The sequence below is a fragment of the Dermacentor silvarum genome, chromosome 10 (genome assembly GCF_013339745.2).
Source record: "Dermacentor silvarum isolate Dsil-2018 chromosome 10, BIME_Dsil_1.4, whole genome shotgun sequence".
NCBI lineage: Eukaryota > Metazoa > Arthropoda > Arachnida > Ixodida > Ixodidae > Dermacentor > Dermacentor silvarum.
In genome coordinates, this window is record NC_051163.1 from 95,668,869 (window position 1) to 95,692,316 (window position 23,448).

At 46.2% G+C, this 23,448-nt stretch overlaps 4 protein-coding genes across 13 annotated transcripts in view; 3 read left to right on the plus strand and 1 right to left on the minus strand.

The window, feature by feature from the left end:
- The window catches only part of LOC119466316 (uncharacterized PE-PGRS family protein PE_PGRS20-like), a 1,297,174-nt gene that overhangs the window by 892,653 nt on the left and 381,073 nt on the right, over positions 1–23,448 (plus strand). Inside the window, exon 3 of one of the 7 annotated variants that reach the window (XM_049656751.1) lies at positions 7,310–7,327. The exons of the other annotated variants lie outside the window; for them this stretch is intronic. Within the exon in view, the coding sequence (XP_049512708.1) occupies positions 7,310–7,327 (18 nt within the window). The remainder of the gene's footprint in view (positions 1–7,309; positions 7,328–23,448) is intronic. 7 annotated transcript variants of the gene reach the window in all.
- Positions 1–23,448, minus strand: part of LOC119466319 (uncharacterized PE-PGRS family protein PE_PGRS20-like) — a 1,091,962-nt gene that overhangs the window by 852,399 nt on the left and 216,115 nt on the right. The window lies entirely within an intron of this gene.
- LOC119466324 (uncharacterized) overlaps positions 1–23,448 on the plus strand; it is a 683,885-nt gene that overhangs the window by 22,916 nt on the left and 637,521 nt on the right. The gene's annotated exons all lie outside the window — the stretch shown is intronic.
- The window catches only part of LOC119466317 (IgA FC receptor-like), a 211,009-nt gene that overhangs the window by 22,577 nt on the left and 164,984 nt on the right, over positions 1–23,448 (plus strand). The window lies entirely within an intron of this gene.

Here is a 23,448-nt window from a genome sequence, read left to right on the forward strand (position 1 = left end):
GCGGTGCAGCAAGAAATTCGCCTGGGAGACGGAGTGGTTCCCCGTAGACGAGCTCTGCGGGTGTAGCCTGAATGTGCTGGCTTGAAGGTGGCGCGAAGACCTAGGGCGACGGCTAGGATGGCTTCGATCCCGGTTGTGTCCGGGTGGCACATGATGGCTGCTTTGAACTGTCGGTGGAAGCGCTCGATCATCCCGTTGGCGCAGGGGTGGTAGCTTGTGGTCCTCGAGCGCTCAAACCCGACGGTCAGCCCGAGGAGCCTGAAAACGTGCGATTCGAACTGTTGTCCTTGGTCGGTGGTAACGCGGCGAGGGGGCCCGAAGCTAGTAATCCAACTGGCAAAGAAGGCCGAGGCGTGATTCCCTCGAGTGAGTCCCTCGAGTGAGTCCCTCGAGGGGCCATGCATCAGGCCATCGATTATACCGATCGATGGTGGTGAGGCAGTACTGATAGGGTCCAGCTAAGGGAAAGGGCCCTGTGATATCAAGGTGGACGTGTTGAAACCGACCAGAGGGCTGGGGGAATGCTCCGAGCGGTGAAGTGACATGCCTGGTGACTTTAGTGCGCTGGCATTGAATGCAGGAGCGCGCCCAGGTGCGGAAATCCCGCTACATGAAGGGCCAGACATAGCGGTCAGCCACGAGACGTGTAGAGGCCTGTATGCCGGGATGGCTGAGGTTATGCAGCTGGTTGAAGAGGGCACGGTGATGGGACCGGGGCACGTAGGGCCTCCTTCGTGCTGTCGACATGTCGCAGTAGATAGTCGTTGACGATCCAGGTATGGGGACTTGTTGCAGCTGTCGTCAGGACGCGCCCTTAAGAACTTCCTGCAGTTCGACGTCCGTAGTCTGAGCCTCGGTGAGGACGTCAGCTGTTATCGGCGTAGAGCTGATAGCTGCCACACGTGAAAGCGCGTCGGTGGCCACGTTGTCCTTCCCGCTTACATGTTGGATGTCACTTGTAAACTGGGCAATGAACGAGAGCAGGTTCTCCTGGACCGGCGGAGTTTGTCGCGGCGTTGAGAGAAGGCGTAGGTCAGAGGTTTATGGTCGGTATAGATAGTGCAGTGCTGTGCTACGGGAATGTGGTGAAAGTGTTGAACGTTTGCTTCGTATAACGCCACAAGTTCTCTGTAGTAAGCTGGCGAACTCGACGGGGTGGGGGTCATGGTTTCGCCGTTGGACAGGTCGCAGAAGGGGTCGTTTTCCGAGCTGAGAGTTTCTTGGAGAAGAACGCCAAATGATGCCAGGTGTCGTCTACGCGTTGCATAAGGGCGGCGTCGACGGCCAAGCTGGAGGCGTCCATGAAGAGCCCCAAGGGAGCGTCTGGCACGGGGTGGGAGAGAAGTGTGGCGGTGCAGAGAGCAGCTTTGCATTCTTTGAAAACTTGCGCTAAAGCCAGTGTCCACGTGACGGGTTGGTTTCTTCGTAGACCAGCCAACGCATCATGGAGGGGAGCCTGGTAGTCGGATGTATGTGGGAAGAAATGCCTGTAACAGTTCAGCATTCTTAGGAAACGGCGAAGGTCTTTAGCGGTGGTGGGTTGAGGGTAATTTTGCAGGTCTAAGATGCGTTGAGGCAAGGGTCGAGTTTCCTCTGATGAAACTTCATGGCCGAAGAATTCGACGACTGAAGTGCCGAGCGTGCTCTTTGAGACATTGACGAGTAGGCCGTGGTCATCGAGGCGTTGGAAAAGTAGACGAAGGTGCCTGTGGTGTTGGTCAGCGTTACGGGAAAAGACCAATATGTCGTCCAGACAGACGAAGCAGAAGTCGAGGCCGCGGATGACTTCGTTGATGAAGCGTTAAAAGGTTTGTCCCGCGTTCCTCAGGCCAAAGCTCATGAAGGGAAACTCGAACAAGCCGAAAGGGTAATGATTGCAGTTTTAGGGACGTCGCCCGGATTGACGGGTATCTGCGGGTAGGCCTTCACCAAATCTAGCATGGAGAAACCATGGCAGCCATAAATGTGTAGGGCGAAGTCCTGTGTGTGGTGAACGGGGTACCTGTCCGGAATGGGGCGGGCGTTGAGGGCACGATAGACCCCACAGGGCCGCCAGCCTTCGGTCTTCTTCGGGACGAGGTGAAGTGGCGAGGATCATGGGCTCTCTGTGCGGCGGGCGATTCCCTCACGGAGCATGGCTTCGAACTCTGCTTTGCCTATGCGCATGCGGACTGGGGCAAGGCGACGGGGGCGGCGGAAAACTGGGGGGCCTGGAGTGGTCCGGATGTAGTGCACAGCGGTGTGCTGCACATTACGTGGCAACCCGCTATGGCGCGTCAAACCGGGAAATTATGCGAGGATGGCGTGGTACCGCGAATAATTTTCGACACCGAGTGCTTTGATGCTTGGCTGGGGGATGGTCGTTGCTATCCTGGCGAAAAATGTCCCGTTGTCGCGTCGATGAGACGGTCGTGGCGGCAGTCTGGAAGGAGGTTGTAGTGCACCAAAAAGTCTGGGCCGGTGATTGGCTCGATGACGTCGGCAATGACAAAATTCCAATGAAGGTCACGGCGTAGGTTTTTAAACTGGACGTGCAGGCGGAGCGAGCGTAAGCATGGTGTAAGAAAATTTAAGTGTTGACACTTCGCGCGCGCGATCGTCCACAACAAGGTCGATTCACATAGGTCGTGAAGCTTCCGGCGAAAAGCGGTTCAGAACGAATTGTCACCGACATCAGCAAGGGTGGTTATGGGAGCAGCGATTGAAGCGCCGCTATGTTGGAAGGAACAAACATTGCGAAAGAAAAAAGCGTTTTATAAATAAAGAGAGACACAGTTAGATCCATTCAACCAAAATAAAGTTCCTAATCAATTTTATATACCCATGGCGAGAAAAGAAGGGACGATTTGGTTTTACTTGGTCATTATTAATAAATACCTTTTTTTCAGCGCCCACCGTAAGAGCGCTCATCGATAGCGGCGTGCGTTCACGCCGCTATCACTTGCAATGCAATGCAGCTCTTGAAGTGTGCAGAAAGGCGCGCTCGTAAAGTTCACCTGTTAGAATACGCCCCCCTCACATACGCCCCCCCCTCACTTGCCGACGTTTATCTAAATTTGGTAACGCAGGTAGTTTCATTCTTTCTTGACCTGTTCAGGCAAAACCACTAAGTTGCAACCGCCAGATAATTGTTTAGTTTAGTCGTTTTCGTGCGACAGCGCTGGCCGATGGGCTTGGCGTCCGACGAAAGGACGAACACTCTACGCCCAAAGCGTCGGCGGCCTCCAAAGAAAGTATGTTCTCTGCAGGGATGCCATTTCGACACCCGTACGGCGGACCTTTTCCTGCCTCCCTTTCCGCGCTGAAAGCTCGGAAAGCCTATGAAGTCGTATGGCGGGGCATTTGAATATACAGCTGTAACGGCAGGCCTCCGAAAACAAATTTCGCGCCTTTGAGAACAAAAAGACGTCACTGGTGTTTTTAACGGATATAACGTCACATTATTTTTTCTTCCGCCGGAAGTGTTCCCTCCTCACACAGATGGCGCTAAGCCCCATGAACCGCCGATGAACCGCCATGTTTTGAACGTATGGGCTTCTATGGAAGCTTCGCTACCAGGTATATCTACCTTGTCTACAATATGAGAATTTATTAGTTGCGACAAAGGCAGGCGTCTTATCTTGGATTACAGCATCACTAATACAGTTTCTGATGAAAACCTGAGCACATGCCTTTTTTATTCCAATTACACTTAACATAGACCCTGTATATTATTCATTTGGCTCTCGTCCATTGAGGACTGAGTGGCTCTCGCCAGATCTAAACAAAGGGGGAGACTTTCTTTTTTCCTAAATTGCATATGAGAATGTGCCAATGTAGGCGTGTTTGACAATGCATGCTACAGCCTGTCCTCAAATACACCTACACCCACCCCATAATAATCCCATAGACCTTTTATTTTATTTTTGGCAAAGGAAATTCGTTATTTCAGATTAAAGGATAATTATACCAGGCTTAATACCTCGCTAACATGATGGTTCCTTGTGCAGGGCGTGAATGACGTGAACACGGATCGATCAGGCAACATTGATGGCACAATAAAAAAATTGTGCATGAAACAGCTCGATAATTTTCATAGGGGATAACTATCCCAGAAGCTTACACACTCATACACTCCCACAATGGAAAAATGTTGAATAAAAACATCTAAGCGCGTAATATACACCGCACGCGCATTGTAAAAAAAATTCAGTAGCCAGGATGGAACAAATTTGAAAATTGGGCACACATATTCACAGAAAACAGCAGTTTTATTCGCAACTCAAATGAACTGCAGGGGGCGCTGTGAAAACTGGCCGCGTCTGGCTACACTGAGCAACATGGCGGATATACGGAGGTCCCCGCGTAGCCGCAACCGCTGTGTTGGATGTACAGTCAGCGCCACTGTAGTTTGATGATTTTCGTGCACTGTGATGCCGGTTTGCGCTGTTTTGTGGAAGGAAAGCGAGTAGCTTACGCCGACCAAATCATTTTAGCCGATCCGAGAGAGGCACAGTGGGTAATGAGGCTGAAGTGGTCACATGGTGTGTGCAAACATCGGGCGTGACAACGGACACGCACGAGATTCTGATGAAAATCACCGATGTATTCTTGAACCCATTGGTCGTGGAACCGAAGTATTCGTGCACTGTTGGATGGTCGGAAAAGTACAAGCACGTTTCTGCTGCTTTGATTCACTGTTAAGGCGCGGATAGATAGTCCGGTGTTTCGAGCGTGCGAGACAGCGGCAGGCGAAGTTGGATACGTCATGCTGGCCTCGCCAGGATTGCCGAAATCTTGCAACCTGATCAGTTTGGCACGTTTAACATGGTCCGCAGCAGCTCACCGACTTGCTCGATCAGCTGTTGCCGCTGTACATGCGGATAAATGCGCAGCCGGCGCGCACTTTCTCATTGTTGTTGCCTTAACACATTTTCGTTCGGCGAAGGCGCGAACTCTGGATGCTATTTTCAGTCCAGAGAGCAAGCGAACCTAAAATCAGGCTTTGCACTTTATTGCGAGCATGCACCGCGGATCTGTGCCGAAACTTTCCCGCTACTTTTGCGTTCCTGTTGTGTGTGTGTGTGAGACAAATTTCATAAATATCCTGCAAATTGATGGCCTAGCTGGGTCTAGGCCGCGCCGGGGGCCAGCTGTTATCTATTTTACATTTAAGATTTGCGCAACGTGACTGCTGCTTCGCTTAGCTGTAGTTATTGCAGTAGTTGGCGCAATGTTTCTCGCGTAGAGAACAAAACGAGAAATAAGAAACCGAAAGATCTGCTTACTACAAAAAAAAAACACATTGGCACACCATGTACATGTATGGCTTGGGCTGTGTGGCCTGACCATGACTGATTACTCCCCGCTGTCTACGATCATGTCGCTTATGGCTGCTGTGTAAACTAATGGAATAAAACAAATGTTTCTGTGTATATTATAGTTAACTGAGCTGCTGCATTATGAATCTAATTATTTTCATGTATTCTATAATTTACGTATCCTGCACTTTAAGTGGCCAAAACTGAGTTAGCCTCTGAACGACCAATTTCCTTCAGACACTGATAAGAGATACAATTGCTTTGGTAATTACGCATTTTCAGCTACGTGCCCCTTGTGTCACCTTGGCACATTTATTCTTGGGGTTTTACCACGAATGGGCACGCACAAATATCACATACGTAGTGCCGAAGTTGTCTGTTCGGTAACACACCCCAGTTGCGGATACCCAGTGAGAAAAGTTGTTCACTAGTCCAGGCAGTAGCCAGCAGCAAGCTATTAGGCCCATTTTGCCCGCTTCACAAGACAGCAGCCACCACATATGTAGTGGCACAAGCTAACTGACAACTTGGTCACTGGGTGTAAGAGCTTAGATACAAACCCACGAACCACGATATGGGTAAAGAATGCTGATCGCATTAAAAAGAAACCGCCTTTATGCTTGCGATAATTCAAGAGAAGGCAAATGAGAAGGCGAAACTAAGCTGTCAGGATGTACAAAAATAAATGTGCATTTTAGATTGTTATTCAGTAAGAAAGAGAAAAGATCGGGATATTTGGCAGTCCCGAATAGATCAAGTCGGGTCTCGGGACATCTGCTTAAAAGTTGTGACTTTCGCAATAAATTTGGGCTGGTGTGCAACCCTAGGTGTGATCGGCACTTATAGTTTTATTTGTGATTGTTTTCATCCACAGTATAGCATTCTAGGCGAACTTCTACGGTTTTTATTGAAGTGCTTTTAATCACAATTTAAATCACATGTTTTTTGCTACCACGTAAAAGTGTTGACTATGGCCTCTGCCATATTCAACAAAGTGAACGTATCACGAATGTGATCGAAGGAAATTACGATTATATGTCTTTCAAGTCGCCGAATGCAATGTCGGTGCGTCTGCTTTTCTATGCGCGTGTGGGCTTGTTTGTAAGTGTATGCATGTTTCTGCCTGTATGTCTCTTTGTACACGCATGGATGAGAGAACTACATGAACTGATTAGAGGAAGTCACACACACACACGCACACACACACAGTTCGTCACGGCAAGATTACCATTCGTAATGTCTGCCATAATGATTTCTTTCGTTATTGCTCATCGGCGCTAGGACGCAGTACTCAATTGTTCGCAATCTGCGAGTTCATCCTCGAGAGAACTATATGAGTGCTCACAGAAGGACTACACGCTGTTCGAAGCACTAAATCACTACCGGCTCTTTCATGGGGCTTAGAACTTCTGCTCACATAACGATCATTTTTACTCGATTGTAACGCGAGGTTTTTTCCAGATTTTGCTACCCTAAGTCAATCCTCGCGTTGCGATCGAATATCGAAATTGAAGTTTTCTAAAAAGTGAAATGATGCACCCAATTTTATTCGAGTGAAATGTGCGAGTGAAAGCGCGCGAGGGACGCGTGCTTGCACGGGGAGGGAACGCTACGCAGAGAGCAAAAGTGATAACTCCGTCTTGCGAAAGGCCCAGGAGACCCAGCAGGCCCAGGAGCCAAAGGAGCCGCAGGAAGGCCGGGAGCCGCAGGAAGCCCTGGAGGCCGAGGAGAAGACGGAGGCGACGGAGGTCCCGGGGGACCAGGATACCCAGGAGGCCCAGGAGGCGCAGGAGGCGCCGGGGGCGCAGAAATCGGCTGGGGTGGTGGAGGCGACGGGGGCTCGGGAGGCCACGGGGGCGAAGGAGGCAGAGGGGGCGCAGGAGGCCCAGGAGGCGCAGGAGACGCCGGAGGCCGAGGAAGCAACGCAGGACGAGGAGGCAATGGAGGTTCAGGAGGCGACGGAGGCGACGGAAATTAAGGAGGCGCCTGAAGCCCAGGATTCGCTGTAGGCCCAGGAGGCCTACTTTGTCGTGAACTCCAAATGTTTTTTTCCGTTTCGAACAGCTCTATCCACCTCTCAAAATAGTTTGTCAGACGGCATGCCAACTGCTTTCCCATTTCTGAATCTTCTGGCTTGCACAGTCTGAACTTTCTCGAAAACCTTCAGCGGTGAACTTGAACCTCTGCAATAAAGTTTTTTTACTTTCTCATAGTCGAACGATTCTTCTGCTGGCATCCGGCCAAACAGACTCAGAACCTCCCCTACTAAACACAGGCTCAGGTTGCTAGCCCACTTGCTCTTCTCCCAGCCTTGCCAGACTGCGATCCTCTCAAACCGATGCAAATACGCATCTAGATCAGCTCTTCGCTCATCGAAAGGTGCCATTAGCATCCTGGGGCAAATTTGTCTCGGTCTGGGAGAAGGTGAGTCGGATGACGCCGACCTTGATGTGCTAGTTGCTTCACGGGATTCCGCATTCATTTTCGCTAGTTTAATCATCGCCAAGATTCCTTTTAAATGTGAAGCAGTTCTTGATGCACATTTGCCACTTTGACAGTATCTAGCTATCTATGTAGCCACCAACATCTTGGTGCTCTCATGGCTGCATTGTTTACTTGGTATTTACCAAAATTGGCATAGTATGACAAGAGTGTTTCTCGGACACAAATGATAGGTTATGACATGAATATGATGACGTGTGTCATGTAGGTCATGAAAGAGCTTCCTAGGTCTTGGTGTTCTCATGGTCATGTCGTTAACTTGGTAGGTACCAAAATTGGCATAGTAAAACAACAGTGTATGACGAACATAAATAATTGATCATGACATGGATTTCATGGCATGCGTGTCATGTAGGTCATGAAACAACCGCCCTAAACGACAATGACCCAGCCAAAAAGGCGGTAGATTCCACACCCTGTGGGAACCGATTTATGCGAAGCAGTGTGCAGAGAGCCTATCAAGTTAAGGAAAAGACCATGACAGCACCAAGACTTAGGCGGCTGTTTGATGACCTACATTACAAGCATGTCATGAAATTCATTTCAAGACTCCTGAGGAGTGCCTTTGGCTAGGCCTAAAAGACCTTAACGCGAAAGCCTTAGTCATGCTAATGACTATGACTTCGACCATCAGTCTTCAGCCTTTTCCTTCACATGGTACCGCCTCCGAACCCATTACGTTGGTTTTTGAGTGTTAATCTTTTTGCGCTTTGTCATTTTCATTTTTGCAGAGTCATGCTCATGATTATGACTTCTAGCATCATCCTTTAGTGTTTCATTTATTAGTACCCACGTCCGAACCAATTTCAGTGGTTCTTGAGCTTTAATTTGTTTTGCGGAGTCATTCTCATTTTTGTCTAGTTATGCTCACGACTTTTACCATCATTCTTGAGTGTTTTCGTCACTTGGTACGCACGTCAGAACTAATTTCAGTGGTTTTTCAGTGCTAACGTTTTCTTGCTTATTCATTGTCATTTTTGGTGAGTCATGGTCATGACTATGGCTTCTACCACCATCCTTAAGTGTTTCTTTCACTTACTACCCATGTCAGAGCCATTTCGGTGGTTTTTGAGTGTGAATCTTTTTTCGCTGAGTCATTGTCATTTTTGCAGGGTCATGTTCATGACTATGCATTCTACCATCATCATTTATTGTTTCCTTCCCTTAGTACCCACGGCCGAAACCATTTCGGTGTTTTTTGAGTGTTAATATTTGTTTTGCTAGGTCATTGTCATTTCAGGCGGCTGTTTCATGACCTACATCACACGCATGCTATGAAATTCATGTGATGACCTATCACTGATGTTCGTCATACACTCTTGTCATACTATGCCAATTTCAGTACCTACAAAGTTAATGAAACGACCATGAGAGCACTGAGACGTCAGCAGTTATTTCATGACCTACATAACACACATGTTGTGATATTCAGGTCGCAACCTATCATTTATGTTCGCCATATAGTCTTGTATTTTGGTAAATACCAAGTTAACGATACGAAAATGAGAGCACCAAGACGTAGGCGGCTAGATAGATACTGTAGAAGTGGCAAATGTTCGCCAAGAAATGCTTCGCACTTGAAAACATATTGACACTCAAAAACCACCGAAATGGTGTTTGGACGTTGATACTAAGGGAAGGAAAGACTGAATGATGATGGTAGAAGTAATAGTCATGAACATGACTCAGCAAAAATGACTATGCCTCACCAAAAAGATTAGCTCTCAAAAACCACCGAAAGCAGTTCTGACGTGCTTACAATGTGACAGGAACACTAAAAGATGATGGTAGAAGTCATAGACGCGAGTATGACTCAGCGAAAAATGATTAACACTGAAAAACCACCGAAATGGGTTCAGATGTGGGTAGTAAGGGAAGGAAACACTAAATGATGAAGATAGAAGTCATAGTCATGAGCCTGACTCAGCAAAAATGACAATGACTCAGCGAAGGAAAATTAACACTCAAAAACCACCGAAATGAGTTTTTAACACTCAAAAACCAATGTAATGGGTTCGGATGTGATACTAAATGAAGAAAAAAGGCTAAATATTGATGGTCCAAGTTATAGTCATCAGCATGACTAAGGCTTTTGCCTTAATGTCTCTTAAGCCTAGCTAATGGACTCCTCAGCACTCATGACATGGATATCATGACATGTGCGTCATGTATGTCATGAAACAGCCGCCCAAGTCTTGGTACTCTCATGGTCGTTTCTTTAACTTCGTAGGCTCCCCGCACACTGCTTTGCATAACATCGATTCCTACAGTGGGTGGGATCTGCCATTTTTTTTTCTCTTTTGTGCTCTAAGCGCACTCGTTCAAGCTGATTGTCTTTCTGTCGATGAGCATACTCGAAAAACGTCATCGCCTCATCTTGTGACATGTTTCAGTCTTTAGCTATCGCCGCCAAACGTTCCCACCCAATCTCTAGGCCATCAGGATCAGCGAAAGGGCCGGAATAGTATCCTGGCAGGCTCGCCAATGTCACAGATCTCGGGGGCGCGGCTTTTCAAGCGATGGTCTAAGAGACGCATGATAGCACAGCACACATTTCACCACATGCACTGTTCACACTGTTTACGAGTTCAATGTCCCAAACACTTTACATTTATAAATGCGCTCAGCTCGCGTTACTTTGCTCCAGAACATCCTTAACTTCAAAACTGGCATTTATCTGTTTCTAACCATATTTCTGAAAGCTGAAATCTTCCGCATGCCATTCCTAAATGATATTCCTTTTGTATTCTAGCAGTTGCACCTGGTTCCTTTTTTCTGCCTTTTCTGAAACTCCCACGATTGCCGACTTACATTCCGCTTCCCTCTTTCTCCTATGCCTAGCGCGTACAGCTTGGAATGGCTCTGGTTGAATTCTAGCTTCCTCATCTTTCTAATTGGTGCCCACATCTTCTCATGCACCTGCCTTTTATTACGACGTTTTCCTTTCCATCTCCTTTGAATCTTCTTCCTCCCTTTACACGTTGCATGTCTAGGGCAATTCAATTATCTGTATGTCTCATTTCTGTCTGATGTTGACTGACTCATAACTTCTGATGCCTGGTGATCCCTGAAACAGACCTAAATTACCAACGCCATGTCGTTCCGAGATGAAGCTTCTTTTCTCACTACTAATAGGGTGCAACAGCTGTGCCAATTGCGCCATTTCGATGCAATTTCGTATTTTTGCGCCACGCTTCGCCAAAACCCTCGATCAGCCGCAATATTTCTCGTTTACTTTAGTTTTAGCGCGAAACAAAGGCCGCGTTGGCACCCTGCAACTTGGACATCGCCATTCAGTCCAGTCCGATCCAATAGCGCAGACGAGATCTAAGCACGTGCCGAGACGAGACGTTGGCGTGTTTGGTGGTGGGCACCGAAAAATATTTTTGCAGCTGGTTGCAGTGCGAAGTGTTGTATATCCAGTAAAATCTCTTGGAGACACGAAGTGTGCGTTGCTTGCAGAAACGAATGCAGTTTGCTATTGCCGCGTTGACTCAACAAAATCCTCGCCATATCCGTGCACGCGGTCATCAGCGGAGGGGGTACGGATGGCCCTTCGGGAAACTCGCTCGACCCGACATTGACGGCGTGAGCTTGGTAGGCGTCGAAATGCACAAAACTAGCAAGGATTCGGTTCCATACGGCAACAGGCACCGCGTTTCAATGAATTAAACAGTGCCAATTTTCAAACCGCTTGAACGTTGCGACGCATCGTCAGAAAAAAAAAGCCGGTAGATCGCACGCCCTGTGGGAATCGAAGTTATGGGAAGCACTGTGCGGGGAGCCAACCAAGCTAACGAAACGACCTTGAAAGCACCAATACTTAGGCGGCTGTTTCATGACTCACATGACACGCATGTAATGACATTCATTTCACGAGTCCTGAGGAGCCCCTTTAGCTAGGCCTAAATGCCCTTAAGGCGAAAGGCTTAGTCATGCTCGTCACTATTAGTTCGACCACCAATCCTTCGCCGTTTCCTTCACTTAGTAGCACATTTAAAAACATTACATTGGTTTTTGAGTGGTAATCTTTCGCTGAGTCAGACAATTTTGCTGAGTCACGGTCATGACTATGGCTTCTGCCACCATCCCTTAGTGTTTTCTTCATTGTGTACTCACGTACGAACCCATTTCAGTGGTTTTGAGTGTTTTTATTTTTTCCCGCTTAGTCATTGTCATTTTTGCTGAGTCATGCTCATGACTATCACTTCTATCATCGTCCCTTAGTGTTTGCCCCACTTAGTACCCACGTCAGAACGCATTTCAGTAGTTTTTGAGTGGTATGTTTTGTCGCTGAGTCATTGTCATTTTTGCTGAGTCATGCTCATGACAATGGCTTCTACCACCATCCTTGAGTGTTTCCTTCCCTTAGTACCTACGTCCGAGCCCATTTCAGTGGTTTTTGATTGTTCATTTTGTCCTGAGTCATTGTAAATTTTGCTGAGTTATGCTCATGACTATCACTTCTACCATCATCCTTTAGTGTTTGCTTCACTTAGTACCCACGTGAGGAGCCGTTTCGGGGGTTTTTGATATTGAATGTCTTTTTTTCGCTGGGTCATTGTCATTTTAGGCGGCTGTTTGATGACCTACATAACACGCATGTCATGAAATTTATGTCATGACCTATAATTCAGTTCGCCATACACTCTTGTCATACTTTCACAATTTTGATGAACAATTTTGGTGAACAATTTTGGTGAAGTGAACGATATGGCCTTGAGAGCACCAAGACGCAGGCGGCTAGATAGATACTGTCAAAGTGGCAAATGTTCGGCAAGAAATGCTTCGCATTTAATATCTGTCTGGAGAGGCCATGTAATGCGTAGGATGGATAACCGGTGGACCATTACTGAATGGGTATACCAAGAGAAGAGAAGCAGAAAAGTAGGTGGAGTGATGAAGTTATAAAGTTTGCAGGCGCAAGTTGGAATCAGCTAGCGCAAGACAAGGGTCATTGGATTTGGCAAGGAGGGGCCTTCGTTCTGCAGTGGACATAAAAATAGGCTGATGATGGTGATGATGATGATGATTATAAGGCTCATAAGACGTAAAAGCCGGCGTAGTCGGCGTTTGCGGGACCTCGATGTTCAAAAAGTAAGCCAATCAAGGCAGTTCGTGACGCCAATGAAGGCAAAGTTCCGTAAGCGAGAGCAAATAAGAGTAGTGGTAATTAGGGCGAAGTTAACTAAGGCAGGTTTAATTAGGATAGAGTTCATTACGGCATTCGAACTACAACCAGTGGCTGGCGTCAAACACACTACCTTTGGTGTTAATTAAGGCGAAGTTTCAGGTATGGAGTCGCACCTAACACCGGCAAAAACGTATCGCCGAGAGCTAGTGGGGCTATACTAGTCAAGGTGCAACCAAATTAGGAAGGCCCACTAAGCTTCAACAAAGTCACTCCCTCACCAGAACGGGAATTGGCCTCGTTGGGGTAGTATTCGGCCCCTACCTCCCTAATGACTCCTACAATTTACCCATGGCCCTCAGTCTCCAGGGGCTGTGGAGCACCTGACCAAGGTGGCGGTCAGACCTGCGACGCGGCAGAGGGTCCTAAGAATATCTGGGTTCGGACAGGCCACCAATGGAAACCGTACCTGGCAACGTTCAACACGTGCACACTATTGAATAAGGCTAGCTTAGCAGGGCTATTTGAAGAAATATCAGGTATTGATTGGGAGATTATTGGGCTTAGTAAGGCGAGAAGAACTGATGAGGCTTATACAGTGCTTACTAACGGCCACGTCGTCTGATACTGAGGTCTTCCAGATAAGAGAGAATTCGGAGTAGGATTTCTAGTACATAAGGACATAGCGGGCAACATTGATGAATTCTAGAGCATTAATGAGAGGGTAGCAGTCTTCGTAATAAAGCTGTATAGGAGGTACAGAGTGAAGTTTGTACAAGCCTACGCCCCAACCTCCTGTCACGATAATGAAGAAATAGAACAGCTTTATAAATATGCTGAATTAGCACTGAGAAAGGTGCAAACTCAGTATACTGTAGTCATGGGCCACTTCAATGCAAAAGTGGGTAAAAAGCAGGCTGGCGAGCAAGCACTTGGAAACTACGGCATCGATCCTAGGAACACTAGAGGAGAGATGTTCGCAGAACTCGCGGAAAGGAATAGGCTCCGAATAATGAATACCTTCTTCAGGAAGCGCGGCAACAGGAAGTGGACCTGGAAAAGCCCTAATGGAGAGACAAGGAATGAAAGACATTTCATACTCTATGCCGATCTGAGCATAGTGCAGATGTAGAAGTCTAGGATTTATCTCCGTTTGTAGAGAAAAAGAATAAAGTTATTAATGTACACGCCAAGCTAGACGCAGTAAGGGTAAAGCAGACCAATTCAGGCTTGTGCTCGCAAACAAGTATGTAGCTTTAGAACAGAAAGATAATGACAACATAGAGGTAATGAATGAAACCGTAACTAGGTTGATCTCAGAAGCAGCAATTAAAGTGGGAGGTCGGGCACCAGGGCAACTGGTAGGTAAGCTCTTCCAAGTAACAAAGAACCTATTAAAGAAATGGCAAAACATGAAAGTGTCAAACTCGAGAGGTCAGTTAGAATTCGCTGAACTGTCGAAACTGGTCAACAAGAAGGAAGTAAGCGATATCCGAAATTATAACCTGGGAAATATTGAGGAAGCAGTAAAATATGGACGCAGCATGAAATCAATTAGAAGAAAAGTATGCCAAATACAAAGTGAAATGTATGCACTGAAAGATAAGCAGGGTAATATCAGCAATTGTGATGACACAGTAAAAGCAGCGGAAGAATTCTATACTGACCTTTACAGTGGCCAGAGCAGCCAAGCTTACTTTCATTCGAAGTAGTGATGAACAGGATACAGACGCCCCTTCTATAACTAGCGCTGAAGTTAGAAGGGCCTTGAAAGACATGACCAGGGGAAAAGCTGCTGGAGAAGATGGAATAAAAGTCAATTTATTCAAGGATTAAGGATATACCTTAGTTGAAAAGGTTGCGGCCGTTTATACGCAATTCCTCACGACTTCAAGTGTATCAGAAAGCTGGATGAACGCCACCATTATACTCATCAATAAGAAGGGAGACGTTAAGTAATTGAAGAATTATAGACCGATTAACTTGCTCTGAATATTGTATAAAATATTCACCAAATTAATTTTAAATAGAATCAGGGCAGCACTTGACTTCCGCCAACCATGAGAACAGGCTAGCTTCATTGGGATATTCTACGACAGATCGTATCCATGTCATCAACCAGTTAATGGAGAAATCTGCGGAGTACAATCAACCTCTCTATTCGACTTTCATAGATTATCAAAAAGCATTTAAATCAGTAGAGATACGAGCAGCCATAGAGGCATAACGTAACCAAGGAGTACAGGATGCACACGTGAATATATTGGCAAATATCTACAAAGATTGCACAGCAACCGTGGTTGCTGTGCAATCTAAACATTACAGAAAATGAATGGGAAGCTTGACCGAGAAAGTGTAAGAGTGAGGTTGAAGATTAATATGCAGAAGACAAAAATATTCTTCAATAGCCTGGCAAGGGAACAAGAATTCAGGATCGCCAGTCAGCCTCTAGAGTTTGTAAACGAGTACGATTATCTAGGTCAATTACTCACAGGGGAGCCTGATCATGAGAAAGAAATTTATAGAAGAATAAAATTCAGCTGGAGTGTATACGGCTGGCATTGCCAAATCCTGACTGGGAGATTACCACTGCCGTTGAAAAGAAAAGTGTATATTCATTGCATTCTACCGGTGCTAACATATGGGGCAGTAACTTGGAGGTTAACAAAGAAGCTGGAGAACAAGTTGTGGACCGCGCAAAGAGCGATGGAACGAAAAATGTTAGGCCTAACATTAAGAGACAGGGAGAGAGCGGTATGGATGAGAGAACAAACGGTTATATCCGATATTCTAGTTGAGATTAGGCGAAAAAAATAGAGCTGGGCAGCCCATGTAATGCGTAGGATGGATAAGCGGTGGACCATTAGAGTTACAGAATGCATACCAAGAAAAGGGAAGCGCTGTCGAGGACGGCAGAAAACTAGGTTGAGTGATGAAGTTAGGAAATTGGCAGGCGCAAGTTGGAATCAGCTAGCGCAAGACGGGGGTAATTGGAGATTGCAGGGAGTGGCCTTCGTCCTGCAGTGGACCTGAATATAGGCTGATGATGATGATGATGATGATGATGATGATGATGAGGATGATGATGATGATACGAGAGCAAAAGTAGGTCGACCCTCGAACATAGTTGACATTTCCGCACAAGGTGATCACAAGGATTTCACGCCCTTCCTCATTCCGCTGCTGTCCGAAAAATTACTTTTATTTTTCAGTGCGAGCTTTTTTTCGTACAGTGACAGCGCAAGGTTTCCTCTGCGTTTTTTTGTCGGGCAATAATTGACATAAGACATGAAGTCATGGACATAAAATTCTGCGGAAGAAACTTGCCACCCTTGTCGTGACTCAGCAACTGAGCAAGGAGAGAGAAAAAATCCGTGTATATTCCACCGTATGAGAGCGGATGTGCAGCGAAGCTGGTGCGGACGCTAGGCAAGTGCCACCACCCAACGAACGTTAGACGACGCCAAACAAACACCACCACCACACGCGACGCACGTCACGTGCTCACGTACGTATGCGTAAGTACAGCATACATTCTCGTTGTTCTAGGCCGTCCGCCAACAGTGAGTGCCTTTTTGAAATAAAGAATGTTTAAAAGTAAATACGTAAAGTAAGACTTACAAACAAGCTGAACACATGATAGCTTCGGATTGTTATTTGAATATACGAGAAAACAAATCTGTTACGCTAAAACATAACGAAAAAGCCTTCTTCCAGCTGCAGTTTAAGGCCTCTCCGAGTGGCCACGGCTGCTAGGTGGCGGTACCATTGCCACATACATCCTCATTCTTGGACACTCTCCGCCTAGCCCAAGTGCATTACTGAACTACTTGAATTTCTCAAATTAAGATGTGTCAGAAAATCCGTAAAGTATGACTTAAGCCAACCTAGAGACATAAGAGCATCGGATTGTACTTCAAGTATACGAGAAAACAATTCTGTTAAGCCGAAACTGAAACACAAACCCCCTTTCCAGCTGCCATTTTTGATAAGCACAGCAAGAAAAGTCCTCACCAACTAGAGGCTAACACTTTCGCTGTAAAAACAATTGCAGAATCCAGCGGTTCCTGCGGCTCTTAATCAATTTACTGTGACAGCAGCTTCTTCCACACAGAACACCACCATTTTTGTAGTTGTCGTCATCGTCGTCGTCGTCGTCGTCGTAGTAGTAGTAGTAGTAGTAGAAGTGGTAGTAGTAGTAGTAGTAGTAGTAGTAGTAGTAGTAGTAGTAATAGTAGCAGTGCTAGCAGTAGTTGCCATAGTTGCTGCCACCATCTTGTCTGTTCATCCCCACTATGCGGGATCGAATGGACAGGAAGCCAGCGGTTATAATGTTCTTACTTGGGGATGCTGCAGTAGAAGTTGAATGCACTGCTTTAAAATCGGAATTAGAAAAATGAAATATTTAAAATCATATTCAAATATTCCTGCATCTAGTATCTAGCTAGATCTAGCTTTTCTAGTTAAGTTAAGAAGCTAATCTAGCTTTTTGTTTCTCTAATTCAGTTTCCATCATTCAGTAATGTTTTGATCATTCATTTACAGCTGAAGTTAAACTAAAGTAGGATCACTCATGTCAGGTTATTAACCTTTCCCAATCTCTAAATATGAGCTACCTTTTATTGACCGCATACCATCAGTCTAAATTGAAACGTTGACCCGAAATAACCTTTATTAACGCATGTTACGTGTAATTACATGGAAGTGCGGCTTTTATTTGCTCTGCAGCTGGTTTCGAGGCGTAGAGTAGTTTGAAGCATATACGTCTTCTGGACTGAATTTAGCCAATATTTCAAATGCAAGCAAATGTGAAAACGAAACAACATATGCAAGTAATAGTGAATTTGTTTTAATTTGAATTTTTGCACATAGTACATAAATCAGCAAAAGCAGAGGAGATGGCAAGAGAGAGAGAGAAGTTTAATGATACGAAATGCAGATAGGTCAGCCTGAGGTAAATTCCTCTATCCAGCTACTCGGAGTTGCCGGAAGGGGAAGAGGGAAAGAAACAGAGAAGAAAGAGACGCATGATGGGTGACGATGACGAGAGAAGGAGGATGTAAAACATATGGCAAACAAGTTGGCATGCTCAAAACCTTCAGTCCAGGCCCGTACTTTTTAAAAAGTTCAGTAACGCCTGGATCGCCTTGAAACTCGATTGAGCGTATGGCCAAGGGCCTAAAATAACGTCCTCCGACAACGGTGGGCTGTCGAGACGCGTAAGGTCACTGTTCAACTTTTGACGCTCTTCCACGTACTTAGGGCAGTCACAAAGCACATGACCTATAGTCTCACTCACATTGCACAACTCACAGTCTGGAGACTCGGTGCGTCGCATGAGGTGCACGTATCCGCGCGTAAACGCTACCCCCACCCTTAGCCTGTGCAGAAGACTGGCACAGACCCGCCGTGGTTGCTCAGTGGCTATGGTGTTGGGCTGCTGAGCACGAGGTCGCGGGATCGAATCCCGGCCACGGCGGCCGCATTTCGATGGGGGCGAAATGCGAAAACACCCGTGTACTTAGATTTAGGTGCACGTTAAAGAACCCCAGGTGGTCCAAATTTCCGGAGTCCCCCACTACGGCGTGCCTCATAATCAGAACTGGTTTTGGCACGTAAAACCCCATAATTTTTTAGCTGCGTTGAATTTTCGGTGGTAGCCAAAATTTCATGGCAGAGTCCAATATCTGTAGTCGTCTGTGTCGATTATCCGGGTTGTCCCAGTGCATTCCTGCCGATTTTAGGATGCCACCGGAGAGGAGGCAGTTAGCGTCCGCTCTTGAAAAAGGAATTGCAAGCAGTGACCCTGGTTCTTCGAGTGCTTTCTTCGCTTCGGCATCGGCCAGTTCGTTGCCGTATATACCACAGTGACTGGGAATCCACTGAGATGTGATGTGGTGGCCGTTTTCTTGCACTAAGGTGTAGAGCTCGGCAGTTTGAAGAGCCAAACCCTGTAAGCGCTTTCTCTCAAGACCACTCTAAGTAGTTGCAGAGTCGATTTTGCGTCATTGCAGACTGTCCATACTTGAGGAGGCTGTGGCGAAATAAATTGAACGGCCTCTCTGATTGCCACTAGTTCCGTAGATGTTGTAGTCGTCTTGTTTCACAGACGAAACCGTCGAATGACTTGATGCGCAGGCACGACGAAAGCCGCACCAGACGCATACGACGAAACTGATCCGTCTGTATACACATTCACCGAGGAGTCATATTCTTTCGACATATATATTCAAGTGTTCAATGTCTGAGGCCGACGGTAGGTATTCGCGATTTTTTAGAAATTCAGGGAATAGATAGACGGACCGATATTTTGGATATTACCCATGGGGGCATACATGGAAGGTCAGCAGGGGCAAAGTATGATGGTATAGCAGATTCTTAGCATTTAATGGCTCTTAATGTCGGGAAGTGTCGATAAGGGGTGGTGTCCATGACGGCACAGCAGTCGCAGGAATACTCGAAGAGGTTCGCATCGTAGATAGACAGGTAAAAGGGTGACGCGAGCGTCCTCAATTGTTCCGTAGGTTGAGGTGCAACGTGGTACACGGAGACATGTTTTCAGCATCTGTGCGTGGGCGCTTTCCAGCGTACACCAACATGACAGGCTCATACTTAATAAAACTGGCAGGCAATACCGAATGTAGCCGACGTAGAGATCGAGTCTGGTACAGCCGGAGTAGCGAATGCTCAGATGGAGCCCACTTCATACCTGCCAGAAAGCGAAAAACTTGAGCAAGCCCAGTTAATTTTTTCTTTAACATTACCACTTGCTTGGACCATGAAACACCGCGGTCAATGACAACGCCGAGGTATCTGTGGTTGGTCACATATGGGATGGCATTGCCATTGATCATAATTGGATACCAACACATAAGCTTCCGTGTGAACGCTATCGCAGCGCACTTATCTGGGGCCAGTTGCAGTCCTTGGCACTGCAGGTACTGAGACGTTAAAGAAACAGCTTGCTGCAATCTTGCGCGAATATGCGGTCGCGTGACTACGGACGCCAATATGCTTATGTGGTCAGCGTAGATACTGATGCCTACAGTATCAGGAATTATTTCCGAAAGGCCAATAAGGGCAACATTGAAAAGAGTCGGGCTGAGCACTCCTCCTTGAGGCACTCCGCGGACCACAACGTGTCTTCGCGTTTCGCCATCATTCGTAGGACATGAAGACTGTGCGACCATCTAGGTAAATTTGAATCCACATGTAGCTACGGCCGCCGATGCCCAAATTACTGAGGGCATCTAGAATGGCTTCGTGCTGTACATTGTCATAGGCTGCTTTGATGTCTAAGAAAACTGCTCCTATAAGTCGGTGTCGCCTTTGTTCGTGTTCGATCGTGGACACGAGATCAATGACCCCATCTATTGAAGAACGTCCACGTCTAAAGAATCCGGTCGTTATTTCAGGATAAAGCTCATTCTTTTCCATGAAACATTCTAATCTAGTGAGCACCATCCGTTCCATCACCTTACCGACAAAGCTAGCTAACGCTACTGGCCGGTAAGATGACACTTCGTAAGGCTATTTTCCTGGCTTTAGGAGGGTCACCAAACGGCTGGTTTTACAGTGTTTCGGGACTGTACTGGATGATGACGTGGCGTTATAGTACGACAGCAGGACTTCCCGACCTTCCACGCCAAGGTGGCACAGAGCAGTATATGAAATACCGTCAAGTTCAGGTGCAGAAGATCGTCTTGAAGCAGCAAGTGTAGCTTCCGATTCCGGCATCGTGAAAAGAAGGTCAAGACGAGCGTCTTTAGGAGGTGGCACGGGTCGATCCAATATTGGACATGTTGAAATATCGGTTCAGATGACTTTCTTACAGAAGTCTTCGGCAACCTGCTCTTCCGTCAGAGATTGGTGAAGTGCTAGAGCACGGAAAGGATGTCTTTGCTGAGGAGGGGCACGGAGGCTTCGTACTATCTGCAAGACCCTAGAAAGTGGCTTTCGAGGATACAGAGACGAACAGAAGGTCCTCCACTGTTGTCTTCCCATTTTTTGAAGGTGACCCCGTATTTTTCGTTGAGTATCGTTGGCATAAGACAAGCTCTAATGATGATTGAGTTAGCCTAACCTTGTTTTCCGCTCTACGACGGATCGCGTGGAGTCAATATCAATCACCGTTCTGAATGTAGGTGCACTGATAAACTTTCTTGTCTTGTGCCCTGACGATACAATAATGGCTTCTGAATCCGAAGGTGAACTGATGTCTCCGCAATACTTTTCGACACACGTAGAGAATGTGGACCAATCAGTGCAGCGTACAGTAAATGCAGTTGATTGCACAAACCACTTCATGTGCACATATGACGGTATATAATCGCGCCCATGCGTTTGTATGTCCAAGCACCAGCTGACTGAGGGCAGGAGGCTCTGAGATACAGTAGTGAGGTCTAAGCAACTTCTGTAGGTAGTGCCGCGGATGTAAGTGGGAGACCCATCGTTGATGACAGTCACACCTTCAGTGCTTATGAAGTCCATCAAGTTCCTATCCCGACAGTTCATTGTGGCACTTTCCCAGTAAGGATGATGAACATTGAAGTCTCCAATAACAACATGAGTGCCTGGGGAACCTTCTAACACAGTAGATAGAGGTAGGAGAGGTCAAGTCTTCGTGTAGGCGCCGATGATTGAAAACACATGCAGTTTATGTTTCAGTGTCACACACACATATTCATTGCTGTCATGTGAAGTGATCGTGTGCCGAACAAACGTAATATCACTGCGTATACACACTAACACTTTGCTCCTGTGTCCATTTTCACGTGACCAGAACTTAACGTATCCGGAAAGGCGGAATTTCGACGTGAGATTTGGCTCGCATATCGCGATCATTGGGAAGCGGTATTTGAAAACCCGTTGCCTCAACTCAGACATGAGGAGATGGCAAAGAGTGCGCTTGAGCTAGCGCAATAAAAATAATTAAATAAAAATAGAAAGAAACTCAGCTGCGTGTTCTTACTGAAACCTCTAGCCGAAGAGGATATTTTCCAGAAAACTAAGTAGTATGGACCCCGAGACAGAAGTCCCTGGCGGGCAACGAAGCTTCGGCTCACGCCGCAGCCCGAGAGCATACAAGTCCGGCTTTTCTCCAGAGGGGACCAAAAAGCGGCGATGCTGGAAGACATCCCCGAATATGTACACCTATATTCTAGAGCACCATAGACTCGAACGAAGAAAGTACCCACTACCTCAACTAATACTGAACTGAGAAGACACCATGATTTTAAGAACACTACAAACCAACCGCTATTTTAACAGTATCTTATTGCACAGGGTATCTCCAACGCAATTTCGGTACCTCTGCACATTTTGCGGAGTCCCAGGCACCCTGCGCTACATGGTAAAGGAGTGTAAGGGACCCGCTGGAACCCTGCAAAAACTGAAGATGAAATATGATGCAACAGTCGAAGAAGAGGACACAGAAGGGGACAATGAAGTACTAAAATTGTATGAATCCCCTATTACAAGATTAGAATACATATTCATTTCCCAGCCTGCACTATTCTTCGGAGTACACTGGCCTCGTTTATATACACCACAGGTGGTCTTCGTACAAGCAATAATCAATGCCTTAAATGTACGCATCTGGGAGGTGCCGCCTATTTGTGATGTGCGAGAGAACCCAGAAATCATATATGATAACATCTACCCAAACAACGCAAAACTTATTTCTTATGATATATTAAACGGCCTATTACAAGACCATTTATTGAGCTTATGTTTAAGTACGGTCATTGCGACAGACGCCTCACAGTGTGAAGAAAAATATGGAATTGGCATTTTCTCTCCTAGTTGTAGTTCTAGCCCTACGCAAACTATATTCATCAATATCGGCGGTAGTAATAATAACAGATTCTTTATGTTCCTCGCAAATAGTTTCTCTAACCTTTTACGCACATTTCATTTTGTAGTGCCTGCCCACATAAATTTAATTAGATTGCTTTGGGTGCCAGGACATAAAGGATTAGTCATGAACGAAATGGCTGACAGTCTCGCGAGAGGCCGTCAGTGGCCCTGTATTACGACTACTTCCTACAACAGCTTACCTAACGACTACTAGATTCAGGAGATATTCAATTATTCAAGACTTTGAACCCAGCTGTAGCCAATTTCTCAGATATCGACACCTCCTATTCCCTTGGCCCAAAAATTCCTTTCACACCAGAAAAACTGAAGTCATCTTTACCCGATTACGTTGTCGAGTACCAATTTTAAGCTTCTATCGTCACAGGGCTGGTCTGGTGCCCACCCCTCTGTGCCCATTCTCTGGAGAAGATGAAACAATAGATCTTTTTTTTTTCATATTCTGCCGCTGTTTTTCTTCTTTAAGGAAAAATATTCTAGATATTCTATTCTAAATATTCTTTCTTTAGGAGCCTCCTCTCTTGGAAAGTGCCACAGGGATATTGGCTCAGCCGTGGAGGAATTTATAAGTGCTTCAAATAGATTTTCTTGAATGCTTAAATATTTTATTTTTGTTCATTTTCTCCAGTTAGCTTTACC